The sequence below is a fragment of the Pseudophryne corroboree genome, chromosome 10 (assembly GCF_028390025.1).
Source record: "Pseudophryne corroboree isolate aPseCor3 chromosome 10, aPseCor3.hap2, whole genome shotgun sequence".
Lineage (NCBI taxonomy): Eukaryota > Metazoa > Chordata > Amphibia > Anura > Myobatrachidae > Pseudophryne > Pseudophryne corroboree.
Genome location: NC_086453.1, coordinates 47,635,730 through 47,652,433, shown reverse-complemented (window position 1 = coordinate 47,652,433; position 16,704 = coordinate 47,635,730). Strand labels below are relative to the sequence as shown.

At 45.6% G+C, this 16,704-nt stretch overlaps 1 protein-coding gene across 1 annotated transcript in view; it reads left to right on the top strand.

Annotated features, from left to right (window-relative positions):
* Window positions 1-16,704, top strand: part of TMEM145 (transmembrane protein 145) — a 205,396-nt gene that overhangs the window by 123,462 nt on the left and 65,230 nt on the right. Inside the window, exon 7 of the mRNA XM_063942336.1 lies at window positions 2,462-2,533. Within this exon, the coding sequence (XP_063798406.1) occupies window positions 2,462-2,533 (72 nt within the window). The remainder of the gene's footprint in view (window positions 1-2,461; window positions 2,534-16,704) is intronic.

The following is a 16,704-nucleotide window of genomic DNA, read 5'->3' as shown; positions in this document are numbered from 1 at the left end:
ATATATATATATATATATATAAAACTCTGTTTTGCACAGCTTTGTATTTAATGTAGTCAAGTAAGAGAAAAGAGCACATCGTAGCAGAGCTGCAACTACCGTACTTATTAGCAACTTTTTAGTAAGTAATTTGGGCCCTAATTCCGAGTTGTTCGCTCGCTAGCTGCTTTTAGCAGCCGTGCAAACGCTAAGCCGCCGCCCTCTGGGAGTGTATCTTAGCTAAGCAGAAGTGCGAACGAAAGGATAACACAGCGGCCACAAAGTAATTTTGTGCAGCTCCAGACCTACTCCTGGGTGTGGTTCGTTTTATCGACAGTGTCTAGGTCGACAATGTTTAGGTCGACCACTATAGGTCGACAGTCACTAGGTCGACATGGATGGAAGGTCGACAGGGTTTCTAGGTCGACATGTGCTAGGTCGACAGGTCTAAAGGTCGACATGAGGATTTATTTATTTTTGTGTCGTTTTCTTCGTAAAGTGACCGGGATCCCAAATTAGTGCACCGCGTCCCCTCGCATGGCTCGCTTCGCTCGCCATGCTTCGGGCATGGTGACTTCGCTCCGCTACCGCTTCGCTCGGCACACTTTACCGTTCCAATCGTAGTCCACGTGGATCGTTAAGTATGAAAAAATCCCCCCCAAAAAATGTGATAAACTCATGTCGACCTTTAGACCTGTCGACCTAGCACATGTCGACCTAGAAACCCTGTCGACCTTCCATCCATGTCGACCTAGTGACTGTCGACCTATAGTAGTCGACCTAAACATTGTCGACCTAGACACTGTCGATAAAACGACCGGATCCCCCTACTCCTAGCTTGCGATCACTGCAGACTATTTAGTTCCTGTTTTGACGTCACAAACACGCCCTGCGTTTGGTCAACCACGCCTCCGTTTCCCCAGCCACGCCTGCGTTTTTATCTGGCACGCCTGTGTTTTTCCGCAAACACTCCCTGAAAATGGTCAGTTGACACCCAGAAACACCCCCTTCCTGTCAATCACTCTGCGGCCAGCAGTGCGATTGAAAAGCATCGCTAGACCTTGTGTGAAACTGCAACGGCCTTTGTGAAAGTACATTGCGCGTGCGCATTGCGCACCATATGCATGCGCAGAATTGCCGATTTTTTGACTGATCGGTGCGCTGCGAACGAAAGCAGCTAGCGACCAGCTCGGAATGACCACCTTGGTGAGCTGGACCGTTACCTAAGCTTACCTGCCACAGTGAACTGATAAGGCGACATGTTCAATGTTGTAACTGGTGCCTAGCGATTCAATTCTCCTATATACAGGTTGAGTCTCCCTTATCCAAAATGCTTGGGACCAGACGTATTTTGGATATCGGATTTTTCCGTATTTTGGAATAATTACATACCATAATGAGATATCATGGCGATGGGACCCAAGTCTAAGCACAGAATGCATTTATGTTACATATACACCTTATACACACAGCCTGAAGGTCATTTTAGCCATTATTTTTAATAACTTTGTGCATTAAACAAAGTGTGTCTACATTCACACAATTCATTTATGTTTAATATACACCTTATATACACAGCCTGAAGGTCTTATAATACAATATTTTTAATAAATTTGTGTATTAAACAAAGTTTGTGTACACTGAGGCATCAGAAAACAAAGGTTTCACTATCTCACTCTTACTCAAAAAATTCCGTATTTCGGAATATTCTGTATTTCGGAATATTTGGATATGGGATACTCAACCTGTACTGTATTGGGAAAGCCTGAGAAATGGCTGCAGGCACTGTGCTTAGGCAGCAGGGGAGCTATAAACAAAGTATTGAAACAGAGATACACCTTCTGGCGCAACCAAATACACAGTGCAAGCCTGAGTAGTAGATGCACAGGGCTGCCCAATAACCCAAGAAAAGACATGAGACACTATAGTGTGGATGTATTAACCTCTGTCGCTCTATGGTAGTAATAGGCGGTCAGAACGCATCATGGTCTAACTATGTTTGGGGCTGACTGAAAAACAGATGACAATTTATTCTCTGAAACACAAAAATATATATACATTTTTTTAATAATAATAAAACAATATATAGACCAAAGTTCTGAAGGGCGTAAATTGGCCCATACATGTGGCTGTCAATCTAGCATTATATAGCAGCAAGCGTGTGTGAATAGCATATACAATGCAACAAAACTGTATTCAGTTCAGAACAGAGTGGGTCATACCCGGCTGGTGTATTCATCCAGAGATACTCTGCTATAAACACCTGCTGCTCCTACCACACCATCCGGTGTGACCCACTCTGTTTTGAGTTGCATCCGATTTTGTGGGTCATGCTATTCACAGCTCTTGCTGGTTAGTCCATGATGCATACAGAAGGGCCTGTTTGTGAGCCGGACACATCTCCGAATGCTGTCCCAGTATTGTCCTACATTTCCCGAATGTCCGATCCAGTGTGTAATGCGGATGTTTATCTGTTGTGCAGGAATCCTGGAAACTGATATCACCTTCCTTCTGATCTTCGTCCTCATCCTTCTCCTGTCGTGTTATTTTGGCTGTGAGTATATAGGGGGCTGTATGTGGTGTAAAGTATGTGGTCTATCCTGGTAACAGTATTGCATCCTCCGTGCAATGATTTGTGTGGTGGATTGTTTTCCTAACACACATGTGTGGCACACAGTATTGTTACACCCTTTGTGGGATATATAGTGTGGTTTAACAAATATAGTGGCTCCCCAGTGGTCATCGTTACATTGGTGATACACGCTCCAGGTTCATTGAGATTCTTTAGTTATGTGGCCTTAAATCATCAAACCCTCGCACATATATCATTGTATATACTGTATGTTGTGCTTACATGTTAGTATATATCCTTGTACATCCTGTATGTTGTGTATATGTGTTAGTATATATCCTGGTACATCCTGTGTGTGGTATATGTTAGTATATATCCTGGTACATCCTGTGTGTGGTATATACCCTGGTACATCCTGTGTGTGGTATATTTGTTGGTATATATCCTGGTACATCCTGTGTGTGGTATATATGTTAGTATATAGGGTCTAATTCAGACCTGTTCGCAGCAGCAAATTTGTTAGCAAATGGGCCAAACCATGTGCACTGCAGGGGGGGGGGGGGGGGTTGGGGCAGATATAACATGTGCAGAGAGAGTTAGATTTGGGTGGGATGTGTTCAAACTGAAATCTAAATTGTGGTGTAAAAATAAAGCAGCCAATATTTACCCTGCACAGAAACCATATAATATTTCTCTATCGTCCTAAGTGGATGCTGGGGTTCCTGAAAGGACCATGGGGAATAGCGGCTCCGCAGGAGACAGGGCACAAAAAAAGTAAAGCTTTTACCAGATCAGGTGGTGTGCACTGGCTCCTCCCCCTATGACCCTCCTCCAGACTCCAGTTAGATTTTGTGCCCGAACGAGAAGGGTGCAATCTAGGTGGCTCTCCTAAAGAGCTGCTTAGAGAAAGTTTAGCTTAGGTTTTTTACTTTACAGTGAGTCCTGCTGGCAACAGGATCACTGCAACGAGGGACTTAGGGGAGAAGTAGTGAACTCACCTGCGTGCAGAGTGGATTTGCTGCTTGGCTACTGGACACTAGCTCCAGAGGGACGATCACAGGTACAGCCTGGATGGTCACCGGAGCCGCGCCGCCGGCCCCCTTGCAGACGCTGAAGAGAGAAGAGGTCCAAAATCGGCGGCTGAAGACTCCTGAGTCTTCATAAAGGTAGCGCACAGCACTGCAGCTGTGCGCCATTTTCCTCTCAGCACACTTCACACAACAGTCACTGAGGGTGCAGAGCGCTGGGGGGGGCGCTCTGAGAGGCAAATAAAAACCTTATTAGAGGCAAAAAATACCTCACATATAGCCCACAGAGGCTATATGGAGATATTTAACCCCTGCCTAACTTCAAAAATAGCGGGAGACGAGCCCGCCGAAAAAGGGGCGGGGCCTATCTCCTCAGCACACAGCGCCATTTTCTCTCACAGAAAAGCTGGAGAGAAGGCTCCCAGGCTCTCCCCTGCACTGCACTACAGAAACAGGGTTAAAACAGAGAGGGGGGGCACTGATTTTGGCGATATTGTATATATATAAAAGATGCTATAAGGGAGAAACACTTATATAAGGTTGTCCCTATATAATTATAGCGTTTTTGGTGTGTGCTGGCAGACTCTCCCTCTGTCTCCCCAAAGGGCTAGTGGGTCCTGTCCTCTGTCAGAGCATTCCCGGTGTGTGTGCTGTGTGTCGGTACGTGTGTGTCGACATGTATGAGGACGATGTTGGTGAGGAGGCGGAGAAATTGCCTGTAATGGTGATGTCACTCTCTAGGGAGTCGACACCGGAATGGATGGCTTATTTAGAGAATTACGTGAGAATGTCAACACGCTGCAAGGTCGGTTGACGACATGAGACGGCCGACAATCTATTAGGACCGGTCCAGGCGTCTCAGAAACACCGTCAGGGGTTTTAAAAAACGCCCATTTACCTCAGTCGGTCGACACAGACACAGACACGGACACTGAATACAGTGTCGACGGTGAATAAACAAACGTATTTCTCATTAGGGCCACACGTTAAGGGCAATGAAGGAGGTGTTACGTGTTTCTGATACTACAAGTACCACAAGAAAGGGTATTATGTGGGAGTGAAAAAACTACCTGTAGTTTTTCCTGAATCAGATAAAATAAAATGAAGTGTGTGATGATGCGTAGGGTTACCCCGATAGCAAATATTGGCGTTATACCCTTTCCCGCCAGAAATTAGGGTACGTTGGGAAACACCCCTTAGGGTGATAAGGCGCTCACACGCTTATCAAGTGGCGTTACCGTCTCCAGATACGGCCGCCCTCAAGGAGCCAGCTGATAGGAAGCTGGAAAAATATCCTAAAAAGTATATACACACATACGGTGGTTATACTGCGACCAGCGATCGCCATCAGCCTGGAGATGCAGTGCTGGGTTGGCTTGGTCGGATTCCCTGACTGAAAATATTTTATTCATGTAGAGCATTTAATAGGATGCATTCTATATATATGTATGTGAGATGCACAGAGGGATATTTGCTCTCTGGCATCAAGATAAGTGCGTTGTCCATATCTCCCAGAAGATGTCAGGGACACGACAGTGGTCAGGTGATACAGATCCCATACGGCAGATGGAAGTATTGCTGTATAAAGGGAAGGAGTTATTTGGGGGTCGGTCCATCGGACCTGGGGACCACAGCAACAGCTGGGAAATCCAACCTTTTTTACCCCAAGTTACATCTCAGCTAAAAAAGACACCGTCTTTTCAGCCTCAATCTTTCCTTTCCCATGAGGGCATGCAGGCAAAAGGCCAGTCATATCTGCCCAGACATAGAGGTAAGGGAAGTAGACTGCAGCAGGCAGCCCTTTCCCAGGAAAAGAAGCCCTCCACCGCGTCTGCCAAGTCCTCAGCATGACGCTGGGGCCGTGCAAGCGGACTCAAGGTGGGGGGGTAGTCTCAAGAGTCTCAGGGCGCAGTGGGATCACTCGCAAGTTGACCCCTAGATCGTACGAGTATTATCCCAGGGGTAAAGATTGGAGAGTCGAGACATCTTCTCCTCGCAGGTTCCTGAAGTCTGCTTTACCAACGGCTCCCTCCGACAGGGAGGCAGCATTGGAAACAATTCACAAGCTGTATATCCAGCAGGTGATAATCAAAGTACCCCTCCTACGACAAGGAAAAGGGTATTATTTTTCAACACTATATTGTGGTACTGAAGCCAGACGGCTTGGTGACACATAGTCTAAATCTAAAATGTTTTGAACACTTACATAAAAGGTTCAAATCGAGATAAAGTCACTCAGAGCAGTGATAGCGAACCGGAAAAAAGGGGACTATATGGTGTCCCTGGACATCAAGGATTACCTCCATGTCCAAATTTTGTCCTTCTCATCAAGGGTACCTCTGGTTCGTGGTACAGAACTGTCAATATCAGTTTCAGACGATGCCGTTTGAATTATCCACGGCACCCCGGGCCTTTTTACCAAGGTAATGGCCGAAAAGATGTTTCTTCAAAGAAAAAAGGCATCTAAATTATCCCTTACTTGCACGACCTAAAAAGGGCAAGTTCCAGAGAACAGTTGGAGGTCGGAAGAGCACTATCTAAAGTAGTTCTTCGACGGCACGACTGGATTCTAAATATTCCAAGAATCGCAGCTGTTTTCCGACGATACGTCTGCTGTTCCTAGGGATGATTCTGGACACGGTTCAGAAAAAGGTTTTTCTTCCCGAGGAAAAAGCCAAGGAGTTATCCGACCTGTCAGGAACCTCCTAAAACCAGGAAAGGTGTCTGTACATCAATGCACAAGAGTCCTGGGAAAAATGGTGGCTTTTTACGAAGCAATTCCATTCGGCAGATTCCATGCAAGAATTTTCCAAAGGGATCTGTTGGACAAATGGTCAGGGTCGCATCCTCAGATGCACCTGCGAATAACCCTGTCGCCAAGGACAAGGGTATATCTTCTGTGGTGGTTGCAAAAGGCTCATCTATTGGAGGGCCGCAGATTCGGCATACAGGATTTGATCCTGGTGACCACGGACGCCAGCCTGAGAGGTTGGGGAGCAGTCACACAAGGAAGAAACTTCCAGGGGGTATGGACGAACCTGGAAAAGTCTCTTCACATAAACATTCTGGTACTAAGAGCAATCTAAAATGCTCTAAGCCAGGCGGAACCACTCCTGCAAGGAAAACCGGTGTTGATTCAGTCGGACAACATCACGGCGGTCGCCCATGTAAACAGACAGGGCGGCACAAGAAGCAGGAGTGCAATGGCAGAAGCTGCCAACATTCTTCGCTGGGCGGAGAATCACGTAATAGCACTGTCAGCAGTGTTCTTCCCGGGCGTGGACAACTGGGAAGCAGACTTCCTCAGCAGACACGATATTCACCCGGGAGAGGGGGGTCTTCATCCAGAAGTCTTCCACATGCTAATAAACTGTTGGGAAAGACCAATGGTAGACATGATGGCGTCTCGCCTCAACAAGAAACTGGACAAGTATTGCGCCAGGTCAAGAGATCCACAGGCAATAGCTGTGGACGCACTGGTAACACCTTGGGTGTACAAATCAGTATATGTGTTTCCTCCTCTGCCTCTCATACCAAAGGTATTGAAGATTATACGGTGAGGAGGAGTAAGAACAATACTAGTGGCTCCGGATTGGCCAAGAAGGACTTGGTACCCGGAACTTCAAGAGTTGGTCACGGACGACCCGTGCCCTCTACTTCTGAGAAGGGACCTGCTACAACAGGGTCCCTGTCTCTTTCAAGACTTACCGCGGCTGCGTTTGACGGCATGGCGGTTGAACGCCAGATCCTAAAAGGGAAAGGCATTCCAGAAGAAGTCATTCCTACCTTGATTAAGGCAAGGAAGGAAGTCACCGCGAAACATTATCACCGCATTTGGCGAAAATATGTCGCGTGGTGCGAGGATCGGAGTGTTCCGACGGAGGAATTTCAACTGGGTCGTTTCCTACATTTCCTACAATCAGGATTGTCTATGGGTCTCAAATTGAGATCTATTAAGGTTCAAATTTCGGCCCTGTCAATATTCTTCCAAAAAGAATTGGCCTCAGTTCCTGAGGTACAGACTTTTGTTAAAGGAGTACTGCATATACAGCCTCCTGTGGTGCCTCCGGTGGCACCGTGGGATCTAAATGTAGTTTTAGATTTCCTCAAATCCCATTGGTTTGAACCATTGAAAAAGGTGGATTTTAAATATCTCACATGGAAAGTGACTATGTTACTGGCCCTGGCTTCCGCCAGGAGAGTATCTGAATTGGCGGCTTTATCTTATAAAAGCCCTTATCTAATCTTCCATTCGGATAGGGCAGAACTGAGGACTCGTCCGCATTTTCTCCCTAAGGTGGTATCAGCGTTTCACCTGAACCAACCTATTGTGGTGCCTGCGGCCACTGGCGACTTGGAGGACTCCAAGTTGTTGGACGTTGTCAGAGCCTTAAAAATATACATTTCAAGGACGGCTGAAGTCAGAAAATCTGACTCGCTGTTGATACTATATGCACCCAACAAGTTGGGTGCCCCTGCTTCTAAGCAGACGATTGCTCGTTGGATTTGTAACACAATTCAACTTGCTCATTCTGTGGCAGGCCTGCCACAGCCTAAATCTGTTAAGGCCCATTCCACAAGGAAGGTGGGCTCATCTTGGGCGGCTGCCCGAGGGGTCTCGGCATTACAATTCTGCCGAGCAGCTACGTGGTCGGGGGAAAACACGTTTGTAAAATTCTACAAATTTGATACCCTGGCAAAAGAGGACTTGGAATTCTCTCATTCGGTGCTGCAGAGTCATCCGCACTCTCCCGCCCGTTTGGGAGCTTTGGTATAATCCCCATGGTCCTTTCAGGAACCCCAGCATCCACTTAGGACGATAGAGAAAATAAGAATTTACTTACCGATAATTCTATTTCTCGGAGTCCGTAGTGGATGCTGGGCGCCCATCCCAAGTGCGGATTATCTGCAATACTGTACATAGTTATTGTTAACAAATTCGGGTTATATTGTTAAGGAGCCATCTTTAAGAGGCTCTTTCTGTTATCATACTGTTAACTGGGTTTAGATCACAAGTTGTACGGTGTGATTGGTGTGGCTGGTATGAGTCTTACCCGGGATTCAAATTGCCTCCCTTATTGTGTACGCTCGTCCGGGCACAGTACCTAACTGGAGTCTGGAGGAGGGTCATAGGGGGAGGAGCCAGTGCACACCACCTGATCTGGTAAAAGCTTTACTTTTTTTGTGCCCTGTCTCCTGCGGAGCCGCTATTCCCCATGGTCCTTTCAGGAACCCCAGCATCCACTACGGACTCCGAGAAATAGAATTATCGGTAAGTAAATTCTTATTATCTGACCCTCCTGCAGTGCACATGGTTTTGCCCATTTGTTAACAAATTTGCTGCTGCAATCAGGTGTGAATTAGGCCCATATTCTGGTATAGCCTGTGTTTGGTATATATCCTGGTACAGCCTGTATGTGGTATATTTGTTGGTATGCCAGATTCGTCCTCATACATCTAGCCTCAATACACCATGCAGTGCGAGATAGCTGACGTGAGTGAGCTGCCAGGTCCTATGCTAGTCTGCTAACATAAGGCTTCTTTTTTTTTTTTGTCAAAACTGCATCTTAGTCGCACAAGGAGATAGTCCTGATTAATTTGATATATGACACTTGTATATTGTGTGTGACTGAGTCTGTATACGGAGCAGAACAGATCTTGTATTGAAAAAAAGCTGTGGCTTCCACATTGTAGCACTGTGTGCAGATTCAGAGGCCTAATTCAGACCTGATTGCAGCAGCAAATTTGTTAGCTAATGGGCAAAACCATGAGGGTCATTCCGAGTTGATCGCTCGCTAGCTAGTTTTAGCAGCCGTGCAAACGCTATGCCGCCGCCCACTGGGGAGTGTATTTTAGCTTAGCAGAAGTGCGAACGCATGTGCAGCCGAGCTCTGCAAAAACAGTTTGTGCAGTTTCAGAGTAGCTCTGAACCTACTCAGCGCTTGCGATCACTTCAGCCTATTCGTGTCCGGATTTGACGTCATACAATTACCCAGCGAACGCCCAGCCACGCCTGCGTTTTTGCAAACCCTCCCTGAAAACGGTCAGTTGACACCCAGAAACGCCCCCTTTCTGTCAATCTTCTTGCGGCCGTCAGTGCGACTGAAAACTTCGCTAGAACCTGTGCACAACCACAACGGGCTTTATACCCGTACGTCGCGCGTGCGCATTGCGGCCCATACGCATGCGCAGAAATGCTGATTTTTAGCCTGATCGCTGCGCTGCGAACAGCGGCAGCTAGTGTTCAACTCGGAATGACCCCCTATGTGCACTGCAGGTGCGGCAGATGTAACATGTGCAGAGAGATTTAGATTTGGATGGGGTGTGTTCAAACTGAAATCTAAATTGCAGTGTAAAAATAAAGCAGCCAGTATTTACCCTGCACAGAAACAATATAAACCACCCAAATCTAACTCTCTTCACATGTTATATCTGCCCCCCCCTGCACTGCACATGGTTTTGCCCATTAGCTAATAAATTTGCTGCAATCAGGTCTGAATTACCTCCTCAGTCACACACAGATATATGTATGTATATATCTAATTAATCAGCACAGTGTCTTCGTGTGTCCTAGTAACATTGTGTTGTGACTAGGATGCATTTTCGACAAAATGAAGCAAAAAGGCGTCCGACGCTAGAAGATTCTCCTGCGACCTGGCGTGCCAAGAGGGACTGTTTAACATGACTGTAGCAATGATGTGTGAGGATTTATCTCTATGTTGATATAATCCCTGGTACAGGCTATGAGTGGTATATATGTTGGTCCCAGCGGTGTTGCAGTATATGCTTCAAATTAGTGATGTTCGGTACTTTGCCCATGTGCCGGAACCTGTACTGTGCGTCGTCGGACGCAGTACAGCTGCAGGCGTCAGTTGATTGACAGTTTTCAGCCGCTTGCGGGGCGGTGGTGGCAGCAGTTTCTCACAATGGAGGGGTTTGTGTGTCTCTATTTTGGGTGCAGAGGTCAGGACCTGCATTAGTAGATGGAGATATCGGAGCTGCAGTGGCCGGGTTGTGACCCCATGGGTCTGTCAAAGTCAGAAAAATATCTCTATGCACACTACCATATTTGCACCTCACACAGGTCCGTGCTGCGCATGCGTACGCTCTCCCGTACGTGCGCATACTCACAGTCGCGGGCACCCGCAGGCGCACGGTATGCGTATTTACGGTAGAGTTTATGTGATCGTAGCGTGCGACTCAATCGTTACATATTTTCACTATATAATGTATTTTGTAGATCATGGTCCCTTTGATAGATTCTGAAAGTTTGGTTAATATAGAATGTTCGTGAACAGAGAAATCCCTCTTTGTTTGATACGAAGGGTCAGACAGGAGTAATACAGTGGTGTTTAGTACCCATCGGAAGAGTATTTAATTAGCAATATTCCGGTGTTGGTTTGAAGCGGATTAATCGCTCGTGCGAATAGTTATGGACATAAGAAGTTTATGAACATTTACTGTATTTGCACTTACTTATCCATGCGGCGGGAAACCCAGTTTCCCTCCCACCTGAGCTGTTGGAAATAGTCACGGCCCACCTGTATGAATCAACCTATGACCTTTTGTTATAATGCGAGGAGGAATTCCTGTGTCCAATGAACAATGAGATTGTAGGGACCATTGAATTGCATTGTGTGTGGGGCATAAATAGACAGGCCGATCGCATCCAGCTCTCACTCTTCAACGGTTATCATTGCTGAAAATCGGGAGCTGGATGTCCAGAGGCGCATGCGATCGTTTCCTTTGTGCGTAAGTTTTTCTCCGCAACTATATTGATCTTCTTGTTATTGTGGGCCAATTTCTCTCTCTCTCTCTCTCTTCTCCTCTTTCTCTCTTATTGTCCCTTAAATAGTAATTGTATTATATTTCCTGTGTAGTTATCTGGTTAGGTAGTCTATGTTATATTGTAGTGTATGATTTGTATTTGTATTAATTCTTTTGCAAGTATATCATTCAAAATTTATATATATTAGGCGTTGGACCCTAAGCCCAGGTATCTGTGTATTTCTTATAGTGTTAAGTATTCTCAGAGCGTCGGTGACGCTAGAACAGCTAAAAAGGTAATAAGGTTACACTAGGTTGCATCTACACCCTATCTCTACACTAAGGTTTTACAGCATATTACATTGTTTATGGTTTAGATACAAAGGTTTAACATTGTGAGCGTCAGCGCCGCTGGTGATCTCCTCGTGGTCCCGAGCGTCCGCTACGCTATAGCGAATCATTAAGTTAGTCAGCAGCCAATAGCGTGCCTGCCTGTGATCTCTTGGCCGTGAGCGAACGTGACGCTTGAGCGTCTCGACTACGGCTAAGCGATTGTTACGCAACGTGCGTACCCTTACGGTACTTCATACGTAGATAGCGTACAGTGTTCTTAGACCTCATAAAGGGTATTATATAAGATAAATATTTAGCTTTATCAATTGCGGGCTCGTCCTGTCCTTCACACATCTGCACTAGGTAATTTCAGCAGACATTATCCAGCAGCAAAGGGCGGGAGATCATATTCCTCGTAGTGCTGTTTGGATAAGCGTCTGCTTCTCTTAGTAAAGGGTGCTGAAGGAATCCGGGAACCGGAGGTAAGAACAACACGCAAGTCTTTTTTTAAAACTGTTTATTTTTCTGTCTTGTGTACACACGCACGCACACATATATATCTGCATTTCCTTTTTTTTCATTTGTGTATTTTCGTATATCACTCTCCTGTTTGCCAGTTCTATAGTTGATAAACGTGCTAAGAGAGATTTGCTGCTATTTTATAGTTTAAGAGTAAAAAGGTAATATAGTTAAAGTATAGACAAACACAGCTGTGCCTGAGAGACAAGGCGAAGTCAGTGTGGTGCGCGGTAGATGATAAAGGATCATCTACATTGATAAACGTATAAATTGTGTTACGGTGGATCTTTGCTTTGCGTACACGTGTCTCTAACAAAGGACTGAGACTTGCGTACGCAAACCAAAGGCCGACGCACGTAGCGTATATTACGCAACGGAGCGTACGGGTACGCCCACGTAACTCAAATCACAAGTGTTAATTTTTTTTTCAACGCGATAAATAGCGCAACGCGGTAAATAACGCAAGGCGATAAATCGCGCAAATCTATTTTAACATTCGAAATTTAAATTAACAGATCCTTCTCCTAATTTGTAACACATCTGGTCTAAAGAGAAATTTCTGCGCAGAAATAGAAATAGAAACAAAAGTGTATATGTGGTGAATGAGTGTTTGTTTTTTTTACAATTTTTGAGGTTGAACCACAAGAAAAGTCGAGTTCTCGTGAGGTACATGCGTGTAAGTGACGTACATGGTGGCTAGGGAGGCATCCCTGGTTAAAACATACAATTTGAGCATTAGAGTGTAACAGACCAGGAGGTCATAGCAGACCAGCAGGTTCAGGTACAGCAGACAAGGAAGTCCGCTATACAGTCCACAGGCACAACACCTAAAAGGGTTGGTGCAACACCCATATAGGCCATACAAGCTCTGGCTGAAGGAATTCGCAGCCGTAATTTTCGATTCCACTGGTCGCTCCGTACATAAGATTAGTTGCTTATGTGCTGAACGATTGTACCGCACGTAATTGTGTACATTAGTAAACCTGACCGGTACTATTTGTGTACGAAGGTCATAAACGCTATTTGTACATTCTAACGTGATTTGTGTAATTTTTTTTATTTTAAGGGCGGTTCGCTGCTCACTCAGGAACTATCCAACAACCGATACTTGCTGGGGAACGCGCCCCAGTAAATAAAGGTTCACAGGGGCCCTAGGTTGGGTACAACAGCTCTGGATACAGTGATTGTGTTACTGGCCAACGTGGGCGAGAAGTGAGTGGGGTACTCGGTAAACCGCCACCGTCAGCCTATTTTGAACATTTTGGTTTGCGTAAGGGTTGGCTGAATAAAGCAACACCTTCGAACTATGGGGGCCACTTGTTCAGGTAGGGGGCGATCAACCTCGGTTCGGGTTGATTCAGTGAACCGACCAGTCGGGTCGGCAAGGTACGTAATGTGTGAGAAATACGGAAGTCACACAGAAGCTTTTATGTGATGAATGGGAGAGAATGACAATACATGACGGGGAGAAATTCCCAAGAGTAGGTAGCTTCAGCACAGAAGTGTTAACGAATTTAAGGAGATGGATATGTCTCATTAAGTCAGCAAAGAGACGAATCAAGCATTATGATTATTTGCAGTTGTGGCAACAGGAGGGTGACATACAGAGAGGATTGGCTCAGGCGGCGGGATCTGGCTCGATCAGAAAACTGATAGCCACGGCCCCACCGCCACCATATATATCGGGAGAAAAATTGGTTGCGGAGAATGACGCACTAAGGTGTAACACACAAACACTTAGCAACTGTGTAAATGTTAAAGATAATGTTAACCAATTAACCAATGCAAGTATTAACCCGTGCAAGTTGTACCCTGTTTTGAACTTTCCTCAGGAGTGTGATCAAGAGGACGAATCGGCAACAATTTCAGCGCTCTCTCTAGCAGCCACCATAGCAGAGACCACAGTAGGCACAGCTCCTCCCCCGAGATTAGTAACAAAGGCCCCTAGCGGAGGGATAGGTGAGGTCGTATCAACGGGTAAGTACGGCACCATACACTATGCTGAAACTATTTCACCACAGCCTGTAGAATCTACACAGAATGAGGTTGTTAGAGTTAATCCTGTTAAGGTAATAGTAGTTCCAAATGGGAAAACAGACACTTCAGGAGTCACTCCTGTTAGGAACATTGCCATGTATAGCCCATTTTCCCGAATGGAATTAAGGACCATAGTGTCGGAATTCCCTGACCCTAGAAAAGACTTAGTTGCCAGCCAAAAATACATCAGAGACCTAGGTAACACGGTAGAGCCCAACAATAAAGACTGGCAGATATTGCTGAGAGCATGTTTACCCTCCAATGTCGACGCAGCTCAATTTTTAGCTGACTGTGGATTAGATCAGGATGTACCTCTTACAGAAGTGTACAACAAAGACAATGTAAAAAGAATAAGTTTACAGTTAAAGGAGTATTTCCCAGCCGTAGTTAAATGGAACAAAATATTCTCCATTAAACAGAAGGAGTCAGAAACAGCTGCAGAGTATTTTCACAGAGCATTATCAGAAATGGCAAAATACACAGGCATAGAGGACATTAAAACAAACATAAACCATCGAGAAGTAGCAGTATCGGTACTGATGGATGGTTTAAAAGAATCATTAAAGACTAGGGTACAGACCACACAACCATGTTGGCGAGGTCTGTCTGTGGCTACTTTGAGAGAGGCTGCTATTGATCACGATAGGAACATCACCAGACACAGGGAACAACAAGGTGATAAGTTAATGGCAGTAAGTATACAGGCCCTGACCACAAGGCAGCCTTTGTTTATATCACCAAACCCTGTGGGTAAGTCAAATGTGGTTACTTGTTATTCTTGTCATAAACAGGGACACATGGCACGAGATTGTAGAGTGAAGAATTCACGAAACTCATACCAACCCCCTAGACAACGACACGACACACGACATTGGGAGCAAGGTCCGCAGAAACGGAGTTATGAGCCACATACAGGGGAAACAAAAAGATACCCCCCGAACAGAGACTGGCAAGCCTCTGGTAGCTCCCAATTAACTCCATCACAAGTAGTTGCTGCCAGCGGGATTCAGAGAGGTCACCATACCCAATAGGGGTGTGGCCATACCTGTAATCTGCAGCCAGTAAAATTGATTGCAAGCCTTGGAAGTGAACCAGAAATTGCAATCAATGTAGCTGGTAAATCATTAAACTTTCTTGTAGACACAGGGGCGGCCAAATCAGTGATAAATTCGACAGTGGGCATGAGAACCACTGGTAAGACAATTCCAGCCATAGGGGTAACGGGAGTAGTCCAGCACTACCCTGTTAGCAAACCAGCCGAGATTACAGTAGGGCCTTTACATACCAAGCATTCCTTTTTGCTGGCTGCATCGGCACCGACTAATCTCCTGGGAAGAGACTTACTGTTTAAAATGGGGTGCGTCATTTATTGTACTCCTGAAGGTGTATTCTTGGACATACCTGAGAATCACGCTCAGGAAGTACGAGACATGTTAGACTCCCCATCAAAATTAATGTCACATACCATTATGACAAATAGGACTCCCTCCCAAGTAGAAGGAATGACATCTCAGATACCAGAGTCACTTTGGACTAAAGATGGACAGGACACTGGATTACTGGCAAACGTAGCTCCGGTAGTTGTACAAGTAAAAGATGGTAGGATAGCTCCAAAAATCCCACAGTACCCTCTGAAGCCAGAGGTGGAGTTAGGAGTTTACCCAGTAATAGAGCGCTTGCTACAACAGGGCATTCTGGTAAGAACGTCCAGCACTGCCAATAGTCCCATCTTCCCTGTTAAAAAGAGTGGGGGGAGGGGTTACCGGCTAGTGCAGGATCTAAGGGGGATTAACAAAATAGTTGAGAGTCAGTTCCCCGTAGTGCCAAATCCAGCTGTCATCCTAATGCAAATCCCTCCCACTGCGAAATTTTTCACTGTTATTGACCTCTGCTCCGCTTTCTTTTCGGTACCTCTGCACCCTGACAGTCAATATTTGTTTGCATTTACATACAGAGGAGTCCAATACACATGGACTCGATTACCACAAGGATTCATAGATAGCCCAAGTATATTTTCTCAGGCTTTGCATGATTGTTTACAGTCTTTCCAACCAGTGAGTGGATCAGTATTAATACAGTACGTGGATGATCTACTACTGTGTTCTGATTCATTGGAAGCATCCCTGAAGGATACGAAACAGCTCCTGTTTCATCTTTCAGACACAGGACACAAGGTTTCCAAAGACAAGTTGCAATTATGCCAAACTAAGGTAAAATATTTGGGACACTGTCTAACACAAGGACTGAGACACCTGACCGCTGATAGAATTCAAGCAATTAGAGACATGACTCTGCCACAAACCCAGCAACAGATCAGAACATTTTTAGGAATGTGTGGGTATTGCCGTAACTGGATCCCAGGGTTTTCCATCCTAGCGTTACCCTTGCAGGAGATGGTCTCCTCAAACAAACCTGATCGGATTTCGCATACAGACGAGTCTGAGACAGCATTTGAGAGACTTAAACAGT